At 43.9% G+C, this 23,691-nt stretch overlaps 2 protein-coding genes across 2 annotated transcripts in view; both read left to right on the forward strand.

The window, feature by feature from the left end:
* The window catches only part of LOC108668829 (streptococcal hemagglutinin), an 85,130-nt gene extending 65,281 nt beyond the window's left edge, over positions 1-19,849 (forward strand). The window contains exons 4-9 of the mRNA XM_047883345.1: positions 1,365-1,458; positions 6,224-6,489; positions 10,079-13,543; positions 16,628-16,923; positions 19,347-19,566; positions 19,845-19,849. Of these exons, the coding sequence (XP_047739301.1) occupies positions 1,365-1,458; positions 6,224-6,489; positions 10,079-13,543; positions 16,628-16,923; positions 19,347-19,566; positions 19,845-19,849 (4,346 nt within the window). The remainder of the gene's footprint in view (positions 1-1,364; positions 1,459-6,223; positions 6,490-10,078; positions 13,544-16,627; positions 16,924-19,346; positions 19,567-19,844) is intronic.
* The window catches only part of LOC108668830 (teneurin-m), a 33,251-nt gene continuing 29,388 nt past the window's right edge, over positions 19,829-23,691 (forward strand). Inside the window, exon 1 of the mRNA XM_047883348.1 lies at positions 19,829-19,881. Coding sequence (XP_047739304.1) covers position 19,881 — 1 coding nt within the window. The 5' untranslated portion in view covers positions 19,829-19,880. The remainder of the gene's footprint in view (positions 19,882-23,691) is intronic.

Here is a 23,691-nt window from a genome sequence, read left to right on the forward strand (position 1 = left end):
TGGACGAACAACCACTTACTATGCTCTGCCATATGGACGAACAGCCACTTACTGCGCTCAGCCATATGGACGAACAGCCACTTACTGCGCTCTGCCATATGGACGAACAACCACTTACTGCGCTCAGCCATATGGTCGAACAGCCACTTACTATGCTCTGCCATATGGACGAACAGCCACTTACTGCGCTCAGCCATATGGACGAACAGCCACTTACTAAGCTCTGCCATATGGACGAACAACCACTTACTGCGCTCAGCCATATGGCTTGCTCTACCACAGATGTGATTTTTCTGATATGTTTCAGTGAAATTTGTGAAAATAATTTGAAGAAAAAATTATAAAAAAGATAAACCACTAATGATTATAAACGCGTTGTAAAGATCACTAATCAACAATGTGTGGTAATTATATAGTATTTTAATTTTGACATGTATATTAATAAACTAAAAAATGCATTGTATAATAGGAAACAAGAGGAAATTATCGAGCCGGTTAAAATTGTCTGGTTCAATTATTTACCGAACTATGCTTATTTTACCTTCTGAAAATGTAAAAAAATATCATAAAGTTAGCGTATCTGGACCTAACCTCAGAAAGATTATAAGACAATTGTAAAAATGATTTTGCAGCCCTATTTCAAACCTAACGAGGTTTGCGCAAAAACATGTCCGGTGATTAAAGAAAGAGGGATTCACGGAAACTTCCTGATTTGAATGATCAATAAAAATAAAACTAATATAGATATCAATACAATATAAATTTTATTGAAAAAGACATTACCCGAATTTTTGTATCACCTAGCTTTATATGTATATGACGTCGTACAAATGACGGCTCAATTTTCAATGCATTCAGTTAGTCGATTTTTGAAGTTCCGTTCTACTCGTAGAATCATATTGACGGGTATGTTGGCAATAGCTTGGCGTATGTAGTGAGGGGTAGGGTCAAATGAGGTAGGGTCATGACAATTGATTTAATAACTGACCTCTAACTTTCACACTTCCACTTGCCCTAAATGTGTCAACCCACCTTGCCTTTCATATAAAATACTTCCCTCCTTTCCTCTACAACGTCTGGCTGAAGTACATTTGGTGCGAAATACAAAATAGGAAGTTTTCGTGAATTACCTTGTATTAATTAGCTACGCGGTGAATCACCGGACGCATTTTTTGTCCGGATTTCTATTCCCTGTCCGATAATGTTTCCAATTTAGTCCGGATATTACAGGAATTCACACACATGTAGATAAAAATTATTTATTATATTATTATTATTATAAATTTATTCAATGAAATTTTATCGCATTACTGTTAAATGTATTTTAATGATGCCTAATGATGATCATCGCTCCCCACCCTCAGACGCGAAGGGGTCTACGCTGGACTACTCCTGCGGTCTGACAAGCCCTGGGCTGCACTCGCCGGTCAAATCAGACCATGCCAAAACCCTCGACGCGTGAGTAGCCAGACCTCAGGACTTACCTGGTTCGTCAGACCTCTTGTTGACGGGCTTCTCTTGCCAGACCCAAGATAATTTATAAATTGTTCAGCTAACACCTTTCAGGGATCACTGGTTCAGGGTAACTAATGAAGTGACCAGCAGTTCAGGGTAACTAATGAAGTGACCAGCAGTTCAGGGTAACTAATGAAGTGACCAGCAGTTCAGGGTAACTAATGAAGTGACCAGCAGTTCAGGGTAACTAATAAAGTGACCAGCAGTTCAGGGTAACTAATAAAGTGACCAGCAGTTCAGGGTAACTAATAAAGTGACCAGCAGTTCAGGGTAACTAATAAAGTGACCAGCAGTTCAGGGTAACTAATAAAGTGACCAGCAGTTCAGGGTAACTAATAAAGTGACCAGCAGTTCAGGGTAACTAATAAAGTGACCAGCAGTTCAGGGCAACTAATACAGTGGCCAGCAGTTCAAGGTAACTGATGAAATGACCAGCAGTTCTGGGTAACTAATGAAGTGACCAGCATTTCAGGGTAACTAATGTAGATGACAATAGTCAAATAAAAAACTATCAAAGTCCATGTCTATGCTAGGATTTTGAATACTGTAATGATCTTTCGTGCCGAGGTTAAATAATGATCTCGAGTTAACACAATTAATTTAATTTTGATGAAAAGTGAACACTTAAATTAAGAACATTGAACAGAACAAAGTTGACTTGAACATATGGGCATCTTTATAGGGAAGAGAACGATCTTTCTTCATATGCTAGGGCACAGCATAGTAGATGTTCGTCACAACACAGTACCAGATTATATATGCACAACACTGAATCTTCTTGGTAGCTTCTTGTGATCTTCTATCCGGGTTGACTTCTCCCTACATGAACAAAATCAAATTTACAATTAGTCTGGTAATTCCCTACTAGATATCTCACATTGTATCAACACACCAAATAAATGCAACATTGATAAATATCGACAGTTACACATACCTCTGCAGTTGTCTGAATTCTCTAAACTAGTCCTTGCTTTGATCCCACAACAAGTCAGCTCTGAATTCTCACACTGCTACGGGATCGTCAACACCTCAACTTATTCTACGTCCCACACATTAGTTACTATTGTTCTTATTCTCCCTCTGTTTCCCACAGTAGACCTGAATATTCAGCCAAGATCCCTACAAATACCAAATGCTAAAAAATGAGTTTTCTCCTCACTCATCTGAAATTTAAATATTTCATTGCTATAAAAAACATAATTTATATCCCCTTTCAAAATATGAAATCGTCACCGCAGCACGCGTTCAGAATAGTTTTGGTAATATCAAGTTAGGTTGAAGTGAGCGCTCCTGCTGCCGCTCTGTTCAGGGCACTCTCTTGAATTGCTCCTACGCTGGTGAGGCTACATGGCCTTCACCATTACACCGTTCATACTGACTGCTATAATTATAATATTAATAATAGTTAATAATAATAATAATATCATTACTATTATTATTATTACTGTTATTATTATTATTAAAACAAAACTGCTCTAATTATTTATTTCAATATTTGCTATAAATGCACTGCAATTCTTTGAAAAATGTCTTCCTGATGTAAAGAGCACGCAATAACAGGTGCAAGTTTAATAAATTCCAATCAGTTGAAACACAGCATCGGAATCTTCCTTTGCGTCTCAACGAAGGAGAATTAACCACGACCAAAGACACTTAAATCTTCATCGACTTTTCCGTAGAGTTTTGTGCTCCTCATCTTGCGTTGAGTGGGTGAGTTGGATGTACACCTCATCATATATTGAGGCGAATGAAAGCATAAATAAATTATGATGTGTAGGTAACTAACTGCCAATGTGTAGGTAACTAACTGCCAATGTGTAAGTAATTAACTGCCGATGTGTAGGTAACTAACTGTCGATGTGCAGGAAACTAACTGCCCGATGGGTAGGCAACTAACTTCATCGATGTTTAGGTACGTGATTTAGTCTATATGTCGGTAAACACGACCCCAACGAACGGTTCTCGTTCATTTTTCATTAGACTTCTAAAGTTCAATCTAAAGGGCACTTTCCATATCGTGCAAATCGTCTATTATACAACGGCCATCCCGAAAGTGAAGAGCCCAATCAACGTCGGCCGACCGACGGCCGCCGTTCGGCCGCGCCTGCTACGGCCACGGCCGTAAATGTTAAGAGTCTTTGTTGTTCGTCAGACCGCTTCCATCCATTGTGGTGACACGTGGCATTCAATGTTAACTTCGAAGAATTTCTGGATGAACTTTATAAACTTTCACATAGTTACCACGTGAGTAATTTCAGAGTCTGTTCCCTGTTTGTTGCATCGTTAACATTAATTGCACATGACTAGTTAATTAACAAACTAGTATCGTCAAAAGATGCAACGACCTTTTCAATCTCATAAACTATACTCATGGTAAATGTCGGGACGACTGCTAATCCCGAATTTGTTCAGATGTCCGAACCATGAATGTTACTTGCATTGAATATTCATTAAAAAATTTTTCCAGAAATGCGATTAAAAAATATAATGTATATATAAATCTATTTTATTATTATATTCATCATTCAATTTATTGTTCCAGTTAGAAGCGAACAAAATCCGACAATCGTCGGCTATCCTTCCGGCGATTCTAAATCTTCCATAAATAATAATTCGTAGGCACTCTCTGGGCTCTAGATTTGAAGAAAATATCACAACTTCACATTGATCAAGTTAAGAAGAAGAATCATTCTCTTGTCTATTACACACAAAAACAAAATATAATCAAAAGTTTATTCGAAGTAAAATTATTTCACGTTCAGTATTCAAGTCTTCGTTGAATAACATGTATACTTTCTATTCCATTTCGCTATTCTTGTTTCCAAAACGAAGCTGAAAAAGAAGTTAGATTCCTGCGAGTCTGTCAGTGGCAGCTTTGGCTTTTTCTCGCCTGGGAAATGCCACTTTTTCGGCAAGTTTTTTTTAGCTTGCTGATTAGGTTTAACAGCCATATGGCGTCTGCTGAACAGCCATGTGTGCAGGGCTCCACACGCCACACCCGCCAGCCATGTCCTGGCAAAACAGCCATGTGTGCGGGGCTCCACACGCCATACCCGCTAGCCATGTTCTGGCAAAACAGCCATGTGTGCCGGGCTCCACACGCCACACCCGCCAGCCATGTCCTGGCAAAACAGCCATGTGTGTAGGGGCTCCACACGCCACACCCGCCAGCCATGTCCTGGCAAAACAGCCATGTGTGCAGGGCTCCATAGGCCATACCCGCTAGCCATATCCTGGCAAAACAGCCATGTGTGCAGGGCTCCATAGGCCATACCCGCTAGCCATATCCTGGCAAAACAGCCATGTGTGCCGGGCTCTACACGCCATACCCGCTAGCCGTGTTCAAGACATGTTCTTGAAGACCAACGCCATTTAATTTCTACTGTTACATTTTCCTTTCTTAAACGTTCGAAGTAAACAGTCTACTTGAGTTAAATCATTCACATTTAATCCATCGTTGAGGCCTTGTGAATGAATACAAATTTCCAAATTTCTCGAATATATATATTAATTTCCAGGTCTCTCAGCGAAAATGGGAAGTTCTCATCTGTTAAATCATCTTCTGTAGAATATTTCTCTTCTAGACTAGTTTCTGTAGAATATAATGAGGCAACATAAGGCAGGTAGGTATGATGGGCACAGGATTAAAGCAACATGAGGCTGGCGAGGCGGCTATGCTAACCTCCATGAGGCGTGAGGCAGACCCAACATGATTCATTACCACCGCGAGCGGCGGTGTTTACCCGCCGCCCCTGGGCAAATACTGCGAGTGTCGGCCAGAATGAGCCTGAAATATACACTAGCAATGTTGCTCATGGCGGGGACGGGCGTCCACATGGTGGTGGGCGGCCATATGGAGGCAGACCTTCATTGTGACGATGGTGTCCATATGGGGGCTAGGCTCAGATACACACAGTGAGCTAAAATGTGTGGTAGTTAGAGGATAACTTAATGTAGTGAATTAGGTGAAGGCAAGCATGTGAATATGATGAATCAAGGCAGGGACTGTGGGTGTGATGATGCAGCTGTTGCTCTGGTGCAGCTGCGCGTTGCACTTATGAGCTGCATTCATAGTTAGCAGTTATGAGCTGCATTCATAGTTTGCAGTTATGAGCTGCATTCATAGTTAAGCAGTTATGAGCTGCATTCATAGTTAGCAGTTATGAGCTGCATTCATAGTTAGCAGTTAAGAGCTGCAGTTCATAGTTAGCAGTTATGAGCTGCAGTTCACAGTTAGCAGTTATGAGCTGCAGTTCACAGTTAGCAGTTATGAGCTGCAGTTCATAGTTAGCAGTTAAGAGCTGCAGTTCACAGTTAGCAGTTATGAGCTGTAATTTGCATTGGAGTGCCAGGGCGCTGCAGAGGCGGACTGCTGAGCGCCTAATTGAGATGACGCCTGGAGCGGCTATGAGAGCTCCTGACGGCGCCTGTCAAGCCTCATTAGTGGCACTCGCTGCCATTCTTCTGCAGTGCCACCCGCCTACAAGTCAGCCCATGCACAGTGCCACTCGCAGTGCCACCTTCCCACTGTGACTAAAAAATTATTTTCTTCTTGTCCACAGCTACCGGCAGCATTTCACTGCACAAGCTTCACTTTAATTATCAATGAATGAAGCAAAATATTATTATTGATGATATATTATAATATATATAATGACATTTACGTAAAAATTAACTGATAAACATTTTTTTCTCTACTGATCGCCAGCTACCACAGCCACTTCAGCACCGGTCTGCCGGGTGTGGCGGGGCGCCACAATTTGCTGCGTGGCACCGCGTCGCCGTCCCACCGCTCACTGAGGGGCCTGGCTGGCGGGGGAGCGAGTGCTGGCGGGTTGTGCGGGGCAAGCGGCGCCAGTGCCGGTCGAGGCTTCAGTAGAAGAGGATGTCTATCTGCGTGCTCATGGAGGTGTACGGCCGTCATATTCATCTGTATCAGCTGTTTGCTGTGCTCCTTACTCGGTTTCGTGCTTGGTGAGTAATGAATTCTTCAGTAGTTTTAATTAAATTTACTGATAACTTGCAGGCTAGCTAGGAATTTATAATTTCTGATTGTTTGTAATTTCGTTGCCCCACTAATCCGAATAAAATTAAGTTATGCTTAAAAAAAATTCTTACATAGAACACGAAGCAGCCCCAACAGCCCCTATATACAATATCCCGACACGATAAGTATCCTGGATACGCGCCCCAACAGCCCCTATATACAATATCCCGACACGATAAGTATCCTGGATACGCGCCCCAACAGCCCCTATATACAATATCCCGACACGATAAGTATCCTGGATACGCGCCCCAATAGCCCCTATATACAATATCCCGACACGATAAGTATCCTGGATACGCGCCCCAACAGCACTTACGTATTTGTGGTGCCAGGTATCAAGCACTTACAATATCTGACAAAAAATATAAGATGATTAAAATTCCCCTTGAAATAATATCTTGTCATTTTTTTAATTGCTCATACTTCTGCTAAATTAGGTTAGAACGTACATCCTCTGTGATTATCCTCGAAATAAATTACTCAATCCTATGTCTTCTGCAAAGTCGAAACTTATATTGGAACTAGTTGTGAATGCATGATCAGCATTGATATATTCAATTTTGTTGCCCACTATTTTGTGAACAGAAAATTATTCAAGTCGAGCTTATCCATGCAGAAATATTTACAATTCATGCTGAGCTCCGCGTTAAAGTCTACGGATTTGCATTCAAATGTATCAGTATCTTTTTGAATTTATATAATTATATCGGAAATCGTATGCTAAAGTATTGTATACCCTCACATCCCCTCACGTCCTCTAACCGTAATAATATTCTCATAGGCCTCATTAGCGAAGCCATAGGATTTTTTTGCGCGGTGGGGCTGGCCTGGGGAAGAAGTAGCGACCGCAGGCTGAGGAATAATGATGTTGTCTTGCGGCCGCGGGGCCAGCGACGAATATTCGGTGACGATCCCAAATAGCGGTGGCGGGCTGACGGTGGCTCACGAATATGGATTAGATAATATTGACGGATGCTGTATGGAACAAAATATGCAAATATGGCTCGGAAACTATACAAATAAGGCTTGGTTAATACCAATGAAATTGGCTTGGACAATATCGACGAATAATATACGGCTTTAATACTGTAGATGCGCAATAAATATATATTACATAATTTCCTGTTATTCCGTTTGTCAGTTTGTCCTGTTGTCCGTTGAATTTGGCTTTATATTCGGTGCGTCGAATATGAATGCATTCTGAAGCCGATATCCATTATTCATATCGTTCGTTAACCATTCCAAGCTTACCATGACGCATGCGCATAACTAGGGCCGCTAGTTTTATCTGATTTTACTTTATCTCAGACGTTCTTTCCATATTTTGAGAAGATACATCGCTTTTATATCTACCGAATTAAAATGTTCGTTCCAATATGCGACGGCAGTATTTTTCATCTATTCATTGTAGATTTGTCATACCATCGAATCATCGGCTATTTATTAATGCAAAAATATCCGTCACTTTGTCTCATTAAGTTTTGATGCCATGTAAGGTAATCTGTTCATTCGGATGCTGCACTTTTGATAAGAAATGGCCACTGCCACGTTCTTATCAGCTCACTTGCCGCACTCCTGTCACATTTCCGGCTTGCGCCCTGCCCGTTTCGAGCCGTCGAGCCGCGGGCTGTGGCATTCCATCACGGCGCGATGCCACATCAGCATAATGCATCGCGCCGCTCCAGCCATCTTTGCATGCCACCTGAATAATCCATGGCTGCCACATGGCAATTGCTCCAAACGCCACATTACCATGTTGACCGCATGCCATGGCAGCTTCACAGCCCAACATGAGGGAGATGTTCTGCACCTTGAGAGCATTCCAATCTTGAGGAATGTTGGCCAGTCGCAGTGTGTAACGGGACTCTTATGAATGATGTTACAGCGGTAACAAGATGGCGCTACAACCGTAACAAGATGACGTTATAGCCGAAACAAGATGGCGCTACCGCCGTAACGCGATGGCGCAAGAGCCGTAACAAAGATGGCTCTAAAGCGCTAAGAAGATGGCGCTACAGCCATAACAAGAAATACGGTCACATTTCCTGGCCGTTATGCAACTTGAAGGCCGTCCCACGATACGTAGTGGCTATCATTATACAACGCCACGGCCGTGACAATGAGACGCATTACAGCGCGATGACATCATGGCCGTGACCGTGTGAGTTACGGCCTCGTCACGCCGTCCGCGCTGCCAATTTCACGGCTGCTGGCCGTCTTGTGATGACTCATCCTGTTCCTGAGAGCTCGCTGATCCTTCTGATCACGCGGATCCAGCGGATTTATGATCACGATGATTATGACCAGATTATTTACTAATAATTTACAGAGTAACATGACGATGGCGATCAGATGATTGGCTGATGATATGCTGATGTTAATGACACCAATATACGCGCGTCCAATACAATTATTTTCGGACTCATTTTGCTGATATACCTTAGGTTATTCCTCCCACGCCTAAGCAAGAGAAAATGAAATAAAGTGGCGTTTTAGCTTAATTTATATGACCCGACCTCGTGTAGAGTCATAGTCGACTATTGTATGGCCGGCGATACATCGGCGGTCGTTTGGAGAGCCCCTGATAGCGCTGCTGGGCGCCGGGCCTGGAATTATCCTCAACCTGCGGGATTGAAGTGTCCTGCTAATACCGCCTATTGTCTTGAGATAATCAGACGCCTGACGCACCATGGGTTGCTCGGGCCGCCGCGCTAAGGGCACCTCAGACCACCGCATTATGATACGAGGATATGATTGCACAGCTGGGTGTGGTGTTCTCGGCGTCTTCATTGTACGGCCGCTTGTCGTGTTCACCATTTTTTCCTTTTCGATTCGCTCAAAACGATCACGCAGCGACGTCCATGCTGCCTGTGAAATAATATAATACGATAATTATTAATAGATGATAATATACGATTATGTTCTGAACGGATGAGCATAATGGCGGCATTATTCCCTATTAAAAATAGCGGTTGGTTTCACAACCGGCTGCCACTTACCCGGATTTCCATCTGTTGTTATCTCTAATTTCCCTGATTTGAGTTTCGTGTTTCGGCGGCGCCGTCGGGTCGTTTAAAACCTGCTGTTTGCTCACCATATAAAACTTGCGTGATCTCTCTGGGTTTTCCCCTCGAGCTTATCCCTTTAATGCGACCCAAATGAACCCTTGTTAGTAACTAAACTACGCCTTTGTCTTCTGCTCTTTAGGGTCATATTCTCGAACTGCATGCGGTGAACGTGTGTTGTGCCTTTACAGTATTTGGGTAAATTATTTTACGATAATTATAATCAAGGGTTCAGTTAACATGATACTAGTGATGAACATGACTAGTACGTGTAAATTTTTTGTTCCATGGAAATGATTTAGAGATATAATTTTTCATGGAAGTTTGGCGAAAAAATTGATTTGGTGCTTGCTGTTCTCCTTTAAACATTGGATCACTCATTTTTTCGAAGCAACTGTCAACTTGATTTTTGTTCATGAATTCACACATTTTTTTCTCTCTCCTGCAGCGACGAACTTGCTAGTGTTGCCATCGGAGGGCGGCTGCAGCGACGCGGGGTTGCCCGCTGCCAGCGAAGACTCGACGTCAGTAAGCCGCGTGACGTCGAGAGGTAACGTGTGGCAGCGTTTTGTCCTGAGCCCGCCATCCCCAAATAAGTTTCTTAACCTCCTCTCCGAGTTGCATCCTCTCGATAAACCCCCTAAAAAGTATTCCCTGCACTCACCTTCTGTTGACGGTTTTGAGTTTGCTTCTTCTGTAGACGCTTTGGTTGAGAGTAGTTCTGGCAGCGGTAGGCGTGTCAAACGCAGTGCGCCGGAAGACTCTGAAACTGATCCTGCGCCTGATGTCGGAGCTCATAATTATAATGAAATATTGACATCAAGTCCATCTTACCACTCTGACCTGGTGTTGCATGAAGAAACTACATATCCTTATTTCGAAGATGTCGATAATCAACCTGCTAAACTTCTTGATGATAACAAATTCAGCACTAACTCGCCCCGGCCTGTGACTAATCAGCCGAATGCTGCCTTTGCCAGCAATGCGCTGACTAACCCAGACAGCGATGCATCAGACGCACCGCCTGACTTTGCAAATTCCACCCCGGGATCGGAAATCATTGGCAATGAGGACACAGATTCCTTAACTGATATGCCTGTTGCCGGCACCGATGATATCGATTCAACTGATTCATTGATTTTGGTTCACTCTGATGAAGCCGGGGAAAATGACCCAGGCTTCGTATCGGCTCCTGTCGTTGATGTTGTGGAATACGACAACGTCGAGGGCCAAGCTGCAGCTGAAGACGTTGATCCATTCGCTGAAGATCCCGATGATAGCCTTATGGATTATGCTTTTGGTGAGGCAAGTTCGGACAATGTTGTAATTTATGAAATGGATTCATTTGGCACCAATACGTCTGATGCGTCATCAAAGGATTCGAGGCCGCCAATTTTTTCCGATGATAGATTTATTATATCAGAGGAAAGTTTTAAAAATGATTCGGCTTTCCCTGAAGGCAGCGGGAGTGATGGCTTGCAACCACTCAATCGATCGCTTGCGCTGGATCAGATGATGAGGGACGATCCAGTAAGTTCTTCAAAGGAAGGTTCATTAGTGGCCAAGTTGGACCGAAAAAATCTATGGAACTTGGGCTGGCTCTTTGAGAAGGAAGTTGAGGCTATGGAATCTCCTGAAAAATCTTTAAATTTTTCCGAGGTACAAAGCGATGGGGTGTTTGTTGTTCCAGGCATCTCTGCACGCGGCTCTTTACAAGCTCAAATTTACACTGGCGTAAAAAACCTGCGAAAAGGCGGAAGGAAAACAGACGCTGATTTTGTGGCGGCTGATCTGCGTAGCGATGAGCTTGGTCGGAAAGGTGGTCAAAAAGTTCCTGATGGGAGCGCTGCGACGGACACAGCCGCCGCGGGCGCACTAAATCGACCAGCTGCCTCTCAAATAAACGCGCGGTCAATAAGGAAAGGTGGGCGAAAAACCATCCAGGGCGAGAGTGCTCACGACGGAGCGTTTCTGAACGGCAGTTTGCAATCCAATGAGAGCGCTGCGGGAAGTACTTCTGATGATGCAAGTTTTGAAACTCCGGGCGGCCCAGAGTCTAATGCCGCCATAGATATTTTCCCACACTTGTTCAAAGAGGATCTCGGGAGCCACGACGATTATTATTACGAGGAGGAGAATCATTTAAGTCCCTTCGAAAGCCTCTGGCCGTCTAAAGGTAAAGAAGACCATGATAATGGTAGGACCGACCGCGAACCCCCCATTGCCCAGCGCCACTTTTTCCTTCCTTCAGCACACCCAAAGGAAGTCAGAAAAGTGATGGCAGTTCCACAGTACTCTGATGACCTCCAAGTCATGGCCTTAACTCGAGAAAATTTCCACGTTATCGCTCCCAGCGCGCCGCGACTCACTAACTTGTCGGAGGGACCGAATGCGTCCCCTGGTGCAGCTCGATCATCCGCTTCGTTGCCGTATGACTCGACCGTCCGGATCGTCCCTTACGAAGCTATGGATCACATTACGACGCACCCTCTTCGCAAGAAGGGTGGCCGAGCGACACATACTTCTAGCAGCGGCGTGTATCTAGAACCTCCGCTTACCGACATTCCTGTTCCGAATTTCGAGTCGCTCAGTAATAAGGTTCAATACCTTCACGTGACGGAGAGGCATCCCACGTGGGGCATGGAGTCATCCGTGTCTTCGACCCCGGAGAGTAACGACGTTCTAGCCCCTCAGTCTGATCCCGTTATCCCTCATTACGATTCATCGCTAAGTTATCGGAAGTTATCGAACACCCGCGTTAATACCGCCCATCATTCTGGCTATGACTCCTGGAGTTGGGGGCCGATCGATAGTCGGCAGCCAAGTGCTCCTGAGAAAGCGAAGTCTTCGTCCCTTAATGTTGCTCAGAACGGCGACGAGTTCCTACAATCCAGCGAGTCACAGCACATTGCGCACACAGTTCGTAATGCGTTGCCTTCTGCAGCGTACGAAGTATTGCCAGCTGAGCAGAATCTTCCTGTGCCATCTCACACCGGAAAGAAGCACGAAACTAATGCAGGCAAATCAATTGTGGTTGACGCCAGCGACTTTCCTTTACCAGCGCCAGAGGAGACTGGCGGGCGTCGCACTGATTCTGTGAGTATCGAGGCTGTCCAGGTGAGCCGAGGCCTCATTTCTGAGGGCTTAGCCGTGCCAGACTCAACCATTAGTAGAACCATTGCACCTCCTGCCACTTTCATTCCCAGTCTGCATGAGGTAAGCAGAAAGCGTCACTCAAAACGAGTGACTGTCAACGTCACGATAGCAACTGAGGATGACAGCAGCACCGACGGAAGGGCGCCTGCTGGACACGGCAAGCCAGTGTATGTGTTGTCCGTCTCTGTTCCCGCCTCCGGTAGCACCGATGATACAAACATTAATATATTCCGGCCGCAGACTGAGCCGGAATTTGAAGAGGAGGAGATAAGCCTAAATTCGCAAATGATGAACGATGTTCAGGTACCGCCCATGATGTTGCACGTGTCCGAGCCCGCGGTTAATGAGTCTTTGGTTAAAATGAACATCGAAGAAGGCGAACACATACCCGTGACAGACTGCTCGTCATGTCCTTGCCAATGCGTTGTGCCTGCTGGAGCTAAATTAACCTCGGAGTTATTGGCAGACGCTCTGGTCATCGAAGAATCAACCGTTATTCCTAGCGTAGATAATCCAAATAACTGCACCATCACCATACAAGCTACACCGAGTGCTGAATCTACCACTGCTGCTGTAGCCTCCACAGAAGATACCACGACTACTGAAGCTACAACACCTACAGAGACTGCCACTTCTACCGATAGTACATCACCTACAACCACTGCATCGACCACTACATCCACCACTACCACGACCACCACAACAACCACTCCACCACCTCCGCCTCTACCTATAGAAGTGATCCACAAGCTGGCAGGTGAGGTGGCATGCTTTACCGGGAAATTCTGAATTAAAACGGAAAACGACCAAAAAAGAAGAAAGATGACCATGTATTGAAATAAAAAGACACAATCTTTAACGCTACATTATTGTTTTAATATTCTAACTGCTTGCGTTTTAAGTTAACCTAATTGCTTGCTTCTACAATTATCAATTATTTATTTATTTTTAAAACTCGTTTATTCTTTTGCCATTATCAAGCAAACAGGACGCTATGAAGTAATTATTTTTGGTTCTTTTCCTTTTTTCTCAAAATTTTCCTGATTTGTGTCTGCTTTACTGTTTTTAAATTTTATGTTGCAGTTGCATAGTAAAATAAACAAATAGTTTTAGTTGTTCATTAAGCGAAGAGAACGTACAGCCAGATTGTAACTCAGTCCTGCTCGTGGCTATAATGCTGCCCTGCTCGTGGCTATAATGCTGCTCTGCTCGTGGCTATATTGCTGCCGTTTCTCAGCGCAGCAATGCTGGCAGCACCTCCCGATGATGCTGTTGCTAGAGGCTCGCCTGTAACTAATGATGCTGCAGCTCCAACACGTCGTCCATCTCTTGCAACATCGCTCATCTCTTGTAACATCGCTCATCTCTTGCAACATCGCTCATGCCACGCAACATTGATCACATTCACACGACTCACTCATGTTGTTCACGTTAGACCTGAGCTCTTGAATTGTTGTGTATCTCATGGTGGGGCTCCGGTCTCGTGGCGGGGCTCCGGTCTCGTGGCGGGGCTCCGGTCTCGTGGTGGGGCTCCGGTCTCGTGGCGGGGCTCCGATCTTGCGGTGGGGCTCCGGTCTCGTGACGGAGCTCCGGTCTCGTGGCGGGCTCCGGTCTCGTGGCGGGCTCCGGTCTCGTGGCTCCGGTTCTTTTTCCTATGTCAGCACTGCAAATTGTGTGTGCTCAGGGTCTGGGGCTGCAAATGGCTCTTGTTATAAATTATCAGCGTGTGTACAATGGTTTGGTATTGTTCGTTGTGTTCAGCATTTGCACATTCACCTTCTGTTGTTTGTTGTGTTCAACATGAGTTCATTCACCTGCTATTTACTGTATTCGTACATAGCAGATGAAGGAACAGCCAGAATTTGCGTTGATTAACTGCCATGTGTTAACTCGGTGTTTTTGGCATTGATAGCCTTATAAGCTTAGGTAAATAAATATTTTATAAACATTTTTGTATAAATTACAATGTATTTTTTAAACGATTAAATTTCGTAGTTTGGGAATATTTCTGTGAAAGGTTGATCATTCTAATGGCAACAGCGATTTGTCTTCCAGCGATTCTAATATATAGCCAAATGAATAACTAATGCTATATGATCATGCAGGAATAGTACATGTATAGCAGCCCAATGGATAACTAATGCAGCAGTAGTATATATATGCCATCGCACATGTGGACACTTGAAGCGCCTTCTTATCTTTCTCTCGTTGTAAATTCACAACTCGTTCATAAAGTTGTGAATTTAGTTCATTTCTTCCATTCCTAATAAGGCTTAGTTTGGTCCAGAGAAGGGCCCTGTGAATTTTTCACCAGACAGTCATTTTTCTTTGCAAAGAAGTTTTTTAATAAGTTGTATACAAAACAGAGACACTTTCATTTATACAGAGGGCTGTAATATACGTTAATGGAGTTCAAAGACTGGCTCTCATTTGTAGTTAGCCCGGCGCTCGGTATTACTTTCACTGCCGCAGCAGCTGCAGTCTATTTAAATACCCATTTAAACCTCACGTCTGGAAGCTGAAAGACCCACTGCTGGCCGCCTATAACACTGCCATAATTTTCAACAAGGTATCTCAACATAAAGTGCTCGGGCGGCTGCGCTTGACTTTGATTTGCTCATGGAATGGCTTAGGTTGTTTCTGACGCAAGCTGTGGGAGAGAGAGCGACTGCATTGGTCCAGTTTTAGTTTGCGTGGCTATGTTTGCTGCAAGTAATTTCCGTCTCAAAGAGAATTGAGGACTAGCACTTTGCTCTTTGATGCTGCCGCTAAGCTTGCTCCGCCAGCGCTAATTAATCTCGCAGCTTTCATCTTTTTCCGACCTCCGCAACATGAAGCTTGCTGGATACGTGCTAAGCCGTGGCTTGCCGTGCATTGCCGTGCATTGTCGTGCATTGCCGTGCATTGCCGTGCATTGCCGTGCATTGCCGTGCATTGTCGTGCATTGCCGTGCATTATGCACGAACAGTGCCGTGCACTGGTGCCGTGTCGTGACTCGTGCTTTGTCGTGATTCATGCCTTGCTGTGACTCGTACATCGTGCCTTGCCGTGACTGGTGCCTTGCCGTGCTCGTGATTTGCCATGCTCGTACCTTGCCATGCTCGTACCTTGCCATGCTCGTGCCTTGCCATGCTCGTACCTTGCCATGCTCGTACCTTGCCATGCTCGTACCTTGCCATGCTCGTACCTTGCCATGCTCGTACCTTGCCATGCTCGTACCTTGCCGTGCTCGTACCTTGCCATGCTCGTACCTTGCCATGCTCGTGCCTTACCATGCTGGTACCTTACCATGCTTGTGATTTGCCGTAACTTTTTCTTTGCTATTACTGTTCCCACGATCTGCACCATTCATAAGGCGTATATAGTCAGTGTTCTTCAGGCCTGCCTGTTCTCCTCAACATGTTGTTGTTCCCTGATACCAACTGCTCACTACAGACCGTTTGCTGTTACCTCACAATTTTTACTCATTGCTTTGGTTCATTACGGTTTTTAAGTTTTTTTTTTTTTTTGTATTGACTGAACCCTAGCATTATCTGTTCCCTCACAAACGTAGACCTGTTTCCTCGCATTATCTGTATCTACGGAACAACAAGAAGTAATTCTTCCTGATTTCTCATAGTTCTTTCTCGATGAACGTAATTTATTTTCTGTGTATCGTACGGTGTCGTCTGCAGTTGTCGCAAGGTGCTAGTGCGTGATGCCCACTCACGCGCCCTAAGAATTGAAACGAACGCTCCTCATAACCAGAAACAATATCTTTTCGTATTGTAAAATAAATTAAAAGATATCAATTATTAACAAAAGTTCATGTCTGACACGTCTCCTTGCTATGACTGTGCAGAACACAGACGTCGACCCGACCAGACGATCCCCCCGGACGGCACGACGTTCAAGCGCATGGAGCTCGGCCAGAAGTTGCGTCAGAACATCGCCCCCTACGGCTACTGGAACATGCAGTTCTACCAGACCGAGTCTGCCTACATCAGGTTCGACGTGGGCATCCCCAGGGGCGCCTCTGTGGGCATCTACGGCAGGAGGAACGCCCTGCCCACCCACACCTCCTACGACTTCCTGCAGGTCTTCTCAGGATACCGCGTGGCGTCGGGGCCTCCTGCTCGGCCGTCCAGGTCTTCTTCGGTGAGTTGGGGAATTAGGTTTATTTTGTAATTTATTATACAAGATTATTTAGAATTAAATATTTATTACTTGTCACTGTACGGTCGAAGGGAACATTTACATCTAAAAACCATGCGAATTTCTTCGAAAATGTGCTTATAGACAAATCTCATTCGGTCGATCTTCGTCATCTTAATTAAAATGAAATTCGTACAACGAAAGATAGAAAATAAATAAGCTTCGTGAATGGGGGGAAACTGTCGCCGCTCATACAGCAAATTCATTGCAATGATGAAAAATTTAATTCACAGGATGAAATTACCTACAGAACCTGGAAATCGAACAAAAACAAGGACAAAGCATATCACCCCAAACCGGTTTTAGAGTGAGCAATGTATGTACTGTGAAAGAACGAATCTTCTCATTATAAGACATCTCTACTCTTTTTTATCCATCTTCATTCTTCTCAATCCATCTGATTCCTTATCCAGTTCTTAGGTAAGCCATTAGAGAGGCTTGGCGTACATCTGATCGACGGTTTGGCTAAGCCATCAGTTACCGTCAGTTGTCATCAGTTACGCCATCAGTTTTAGTTTGTTTGGATGTCTGGATGTTCCCCATGACCCCGCAGCAGCTACACGATCCCTTAGCACTATTGACTCGGCCTAGGAATGGTAGAGCGCTATTATTATTACCTCAACTTCCAAACGAAATAAAATTTTATTTTTTAATCAATTGCTTTGTAATGTAAATTAAAAATTATTATGAATGAAAAAACGCATTCATCATCTATAAGAAAAATCAGTCACTGGTTATAACCTATAGATTCGAAAATCAACTAATGATGATAAGCTTAACTAATGAAGATGAAAAGGTATCCCAGTAACATTCCACGTCACGCATGGTATCCCAAACTGAACCGCAGTGACCCAAGCTGCGCGATTTTATGTGCCCCTGGACCGACATTCCAATTCCGTGGTGCGGCGGCCTCCCTGATATTCCTAATTCATTTTTATTAATTCATGCATTTATCCCTTACTTATTTTATCTAATTTTGATAAATTAATCGAATAATTTTGAAGACCCTGATTGCAAATATATATCGTCATCACAGTTATATGCTCGGTGCATGAGTATCCTACTATTAAAGTTGGAGCAATAAAGAAAAACAAAAAATGAACCTTTTTAAATGCAACCTCATAAATATCAAGAAATTCTATGAACAAAAAGCCATCTCCGTACCTCCTTGTTCCCTCATGTAAACGCCGCTGAGGTACGCGAGTGCGTCACGTTTTACGCGGCGCACAAGACGCCATAACTCGCGCCTGATAGATGCTGCTGCCACGGACGTGTTTTAGTCGCACTTTCAGACAATGGAGTTGCATTTACCGCTGTTTTACCGTATATTTACAGCCCTGCTGCCTCACGCGCGCCCCTTATTTGCAGTGTTTTACGCAAATGCTCCGGAAATTTTATGACTCGTTCATATGTGTCGAGCTTTAATTAGAGATACGGTCGACGACATTTGAATGCCTTATAAACGAAGCTAATGTAGACAACAGCAGCTGTATTTTACTCTCAATCTCTTCATGAGTTCATTCGTAAAAATATATGCTAATTGCGAAAAAGTTAGCCAAGCATCAGAGAAAAATGAAAGCATAAGTGAAGGCGGCCGGTAGAAGGGGGACGAGTCGGAATGAAGTGACGTGTAGTTGGTGTATCTTCAGGAGGCGCAAGTGAAGTGTACGCTATTAAGCACGTACTGTCGCACGTGATATTAATCGGTCTTAGTAGTTAATCGAAGGCTTGATGCACTCATCAGCACCCAAATATATCGTGCATGTTACGCGCATGAAACACCGGCAGGGCATCTCTGACTGGATCTCAACATACGTATGAATAGAAAAGTACTCGAAAATAGGTCTTTGCGATCCTGAGTCCCGAACCAAGTACCAACATGGTTATTACAGGCAAAGGTCGCTATAAACTAATTGTTGCCAGTATGACAAGCAGCTTCTTATTCTCCTACAGTCTTTCATCAGCCATAGTTTTTCCTTTACTATAAAATAAAGCCCTTGATATAAGCAAGTCAACACCATAAAATTGCAAGCCGGTCTAAGAAACACGGTCACCACTCAGACGCTGTGCGCTCATCATCGGCTTTCTCTTCCACAAGCCGCAAGCGTCGCGGTCCTATTTCTAGACTGGAACATGCGTTCATATATATACTGTATATTACAACTCGATTCCATACTTTATTGCTTTTATTTTGTAAATGCCGTCAACGACATACACTAATGTTTTCATTCCTCACATGGTATGTATCAACGTTCACAGGAGTAGGAAAGTGTTGTTATTGCCAGTCATACCTCATATCAATAATAAAGAGATGCTCTATCAAATATTATTATTATTAAAATAATTGTTTTCTTGGTGATCCTTAGGCCCCGACGCAGCAGCAGACACTGACGCGGTACCTGGAGCAGGGCCACTGGTTCCTGAGTCTGTACAACGACGACGGCGACCTGCAGGAGATCAGCTTACTGGGCGTCGTCAGCTCCGAGGACACCGAGGGGTGTCCTAAGGGGTGCAATGGCAAGGGTGACTGTATCCTGGGATCCTGTCAGTGTAATCCCGGCTACACTGGACCAGATTGTACACAAAGTAAGTACACTGAGGGATATCCCAAGGGGTGCAATGGTAGGGGTGACTGTATCCTGGGATCCTGTCAGTGTAATCCCGGCTACACTGGACCAGATTGTACACAAAGTAAGTACACTGAGGGATATCCCAAGGGGTGCAATGGTAGGGGTGACTGTATCCTGGGATCCTGTCAGTGTAATCCCGGCTACACTGGACCAGATTGTACACAAAGTAAGTACACTGAGGGATATCCCAAGGGGTGCAATGGTAGGGGTGACTGTATCCTGGGATCCTGTCAGTGTAATCCCGGCTACACTGGACCAGATTGTACACAAAGTAAGTACACTGAGGGATATCCCAAGGGGTGCAATGGTAGGGGTGACTGTNCATCTACTATAAGCATGAAACATATGCACGCAACATGAAACATCTGCTCGCAACGAGAAATATCTGCTCGCAACAGGAAACATCTGCTCGCAACAGGAAACATCTGCTCCTAACAGGAGAGGCTGAATCATCTGTAAAGCAGGCCTCGCTCGCTCGGATGTCGGAATTTGCGGCAAAAAATGCGAGTATTTCGCAGCCTGGAGCTCTGGGGTCATTCGAGGCCAGGAAAGCGTCACATTTTTGGGTCCTTTAGCGGCCAAAACTCGCTGTTGCATCGCCCCACCTCATTATTAATTCCAGGGTCGGCATTCAGCCTAAAACTGCGCAACTGCTGCTCGCCTACTGCTCTATTGCTGCATAAATACTGCCCTGCTGCTGCCATACTACTGCTCTACTACTGCACGAATACCGCCTACTTGCTCCACTAATACTGCTTAACTGTGGGTGGCCCTAATACTGCTTCATTGCTGCCCTAATACAGCTCTACTGCTGCCCTAATACTGCCTAACTACTGCGCTAATATTGCTTTACTGCTGCCCCAATTCAGCTCCACTGCTGCACTATTACTGCCTAACTTCCGCTCTAATTCAGCTCAACTGCTGCCCTAATATTGCATAACTGCTGCCAAATACTGCTCTACTACTGCTATAATATGCCTAAATGCTACCCTAAAACTGTCTAACTGCTGCCCTAATACCAACCTGTAACTGCTGCCCAAATACTGCTCTAATGATGCAACTAATACTACTGCACTTCTGCTATAACACTTGCTATAACGGGTGCCCTATCACTGCCGCCTGGTACTCTCTACCATTGCGTTAGAACTGCTCATCTACTGCTCTACTGCTCTACCGCTCGTCCACTGTTTTCCTCATCCTTCTATCCCAATATCGTTCAACTGCCTTCCTGCTGCCATATTGCTTCACTACTGTTACTTATAGTTACTGTCTTACTACCACTTTACTGCCGCGCCATTGCTGCCCTGTTGCTGCCATTCTACTGCCCTACAGCTGCTCTACATTTCAAGCCCGTCATTGCACACTACGCAGCTGCCCACTGCTCGCAGCACACTCTCATCGGTAGTCTGCCGTGGAGCTGTAAACATGATCGTTTAGTTGCAGCATCTCCACAGAGAGATAGATGTCTAGATGCCTAGACTTGTTCGTTTCAGCAAAACTGAGAACAAATTTATGAGAAGCAATGCGAAGGACTACAGTGTGATATGTAGTCTCGTTGCTATACTAGAACGTAACAAATTTATTTTCTAATTTTTCCTGCCTAAACATTAGAGCAGCATTGCCGATTTTCAGTTTGCCAATCTAAAGTGTGTGAATCTTTAGTATGCCAATCTAAAGTGTGTAAATCTTTAGTATATTTATCAACAGGACTTAAACAACTTTCTCTGTTGCCACGCTGGTACAACCCACAGCACTGCTGCCTCTTTTTTTCTACTTACGACTGCTCCGAAGTTCCTAGTGGCTTCCGAACTCAGGCTGCGTAACTTCGTCACCTTGTACGTATGAGAACCCAGTTCAGTTCAGGCTGTACCACACAAAGTTTCCCTGAAGTCTTGTTCCGTGCTGAAGCAGTTCAGTTCAGGCCGTAACACACCAAGTTTCCCTGATGTCGTGTTCCGTGCTGAAGCAGTTCAGTTCAGGCTGTAACACACCAAGTTTCCCTGAAGTCGTGTTCCGTGCTGAAGCAGTTCAGTTCAGGCTGTAACACACCAAGTTTCCGTGAAGTCGTGTTCCGTGCTGAAGCAGTTCAATTCAGGCTGTAACACACCAAGTTTCCGTGAAGTCGTGTTCCGTGCTGAAGCAGTTCAGTTCAGGCTGTAACACACCAAGTTTCCCTGAAGCCGTGTTCCGTGCTGAAACAGCCCCCCTCCTGAGGGGGCGGTGATAGTGCCAATCAATAAGGACTGTTTTTATCAGCGACTCGGGGACTGTCAGCGGTAATTGGCGCACCGCCCGTGGACTTTTGCTTGTCGCCACCGCGCCGATTGAGTCATTAACTACGAATTTGCGACGTGAGTTGAATTCGCGATATGCCAGTTCCGTGCTCATGATTCTACACATTCTTTTTGTAATAGTGAACCATATTAGGCTCATGAGTTTTCAACACGAGTTGACTTTGCGATCTGTCATGGCAAAAAGTCAACGCGTGTTGACTTTGCGATCTGTCATGGCAAATTATGATTAGCAACTTGCTTTGGAGTGACTTTAATTTCAACAAACAAAGTAAGTTTCTTTGTGCAATCTGTCAATTATGGGCGTTCAATCTGTCAATTTTGGGCGATTTTCCTCCAAATACCCAAGAAAATTAGATCATTATTTCTCAAACGTCATCATGGGGATTTTTGTTGTCATCTTCGCCAATTGATGTGCACTTACGCGGGAAAATTAAACTCTTTAAGAGCTATACGCATTGTTCTAGGATTAATTTTAGAGCGATAGGTTCTAAAACAGTCCACGATCCAAAAGCTCTCATTATTTCCGTTCTTTTAAATTTTTTAAATTTTCACTCGATCTCCCCCCTTCGTAAATGTGTCATCGTTATGCGATGAGTAACGTTTGTTTATTATTTTTTACTGTATCTTTTAATTACTTGCTAAATTTTTTGGAATTAAAATTTGTTAATAGTGCCAAAAAAATTGTTCTTTTCAAATGCTGGTTCCAGGCTCCATTTTTTATTTAGTCATCATTTTTCTACCACAATTTTCATTTTTTTCACTAACAAAAGTTTAAACTCAAAAAATTAAAATTTTCTTCGCTCCCTTTCTTTTTTATTAGCTTTTTTCTCTCAATATATTACGTATCCGGCTCGATACAGCGCGCTTTAACCGCGGCTGCGGGGGTTTCAGGACTCCGTACAATAAAGTATTGTAGTGATATCCTTCATGTATGTTCGCTTTGAAACTTTTTCCTGGCAAACTTTAGCCAGGAAAAAATCCTGACAAATTTTTGCCAGGGAAAAATTTCCTGGCTAAGTTTTTTTCAAGCGCTGCCTTCAAAGCCCACAATTATTGGCCATGAAAAGTAAAAATATGTAAATGTAAGTGCTATCAATTTTCACACGAGCTCCCTAATGTCCACATGTCCACTGTACAGCATTGACGGCGATTTGGCGCAGGTTAGCGATATTTAACCAATAAGTTCGTTTTGATGCAGTGGCCGCACGAGCTACCGCTTCATTCCTAGTTTTAATAATGGTTATTTTAACACGTCGACTACGATTGCTTCATCTTGTACTACTATTTCACTTTTAGTACCGTTTTTAAACAGGTAGCCAGACGGTCATTTTTTCCGGACAAATTCCGTGATTTAGTTTTTCTCAATTGCGTTGGCCGGCTAAAATTTATGATAGGGGTTTTTTCTAATTAAATGTTAAATACTGCAAAAAGAAAATAAATGAAATTTTTATAGCAGAAGCTACAAATAAACTAGTATATATTGAGTTATCGGCCCTTTTTGGCCTTTTTAGTTCTCGGATTTGGCCGATTTTAGGCAACCTTAATTATGTATCACTACGTCCTGGAGAAATACATTTCCTGGTACGCATATGTACCACTTCGTTAGCCAACGTGTTTTAAAAAATTCCGTTTTCCAACTTACCCGAGTCGATGAATGAATGTTAAACTGTACGTCTGTACCCCACAAATAGTATCTGCCTCAGCATCACTCCTAATCCTCGAGATGCTTACTCTTACCTGTGCGTTGCTGATCTCTCCTAGGCCTGTTGGTGACCGATGTTCACCTT

The sequence above is a fragment of the Hyalella azteca genome, unplaced genomic scaffold (genome assembly GCF_000764305.2).
Source record: "Hyalella azteca isolate HAZT.00-mixed unplaced genomic scaffold, Hazt_2.0.2 contig12678, whole genome shotgun sequence".
NCBI lineage: Eukaryota > Metazoa > Arthropoda > Malacostraca > Amphipoda > Hyalellidae > Hyalella > Hyalella azteca.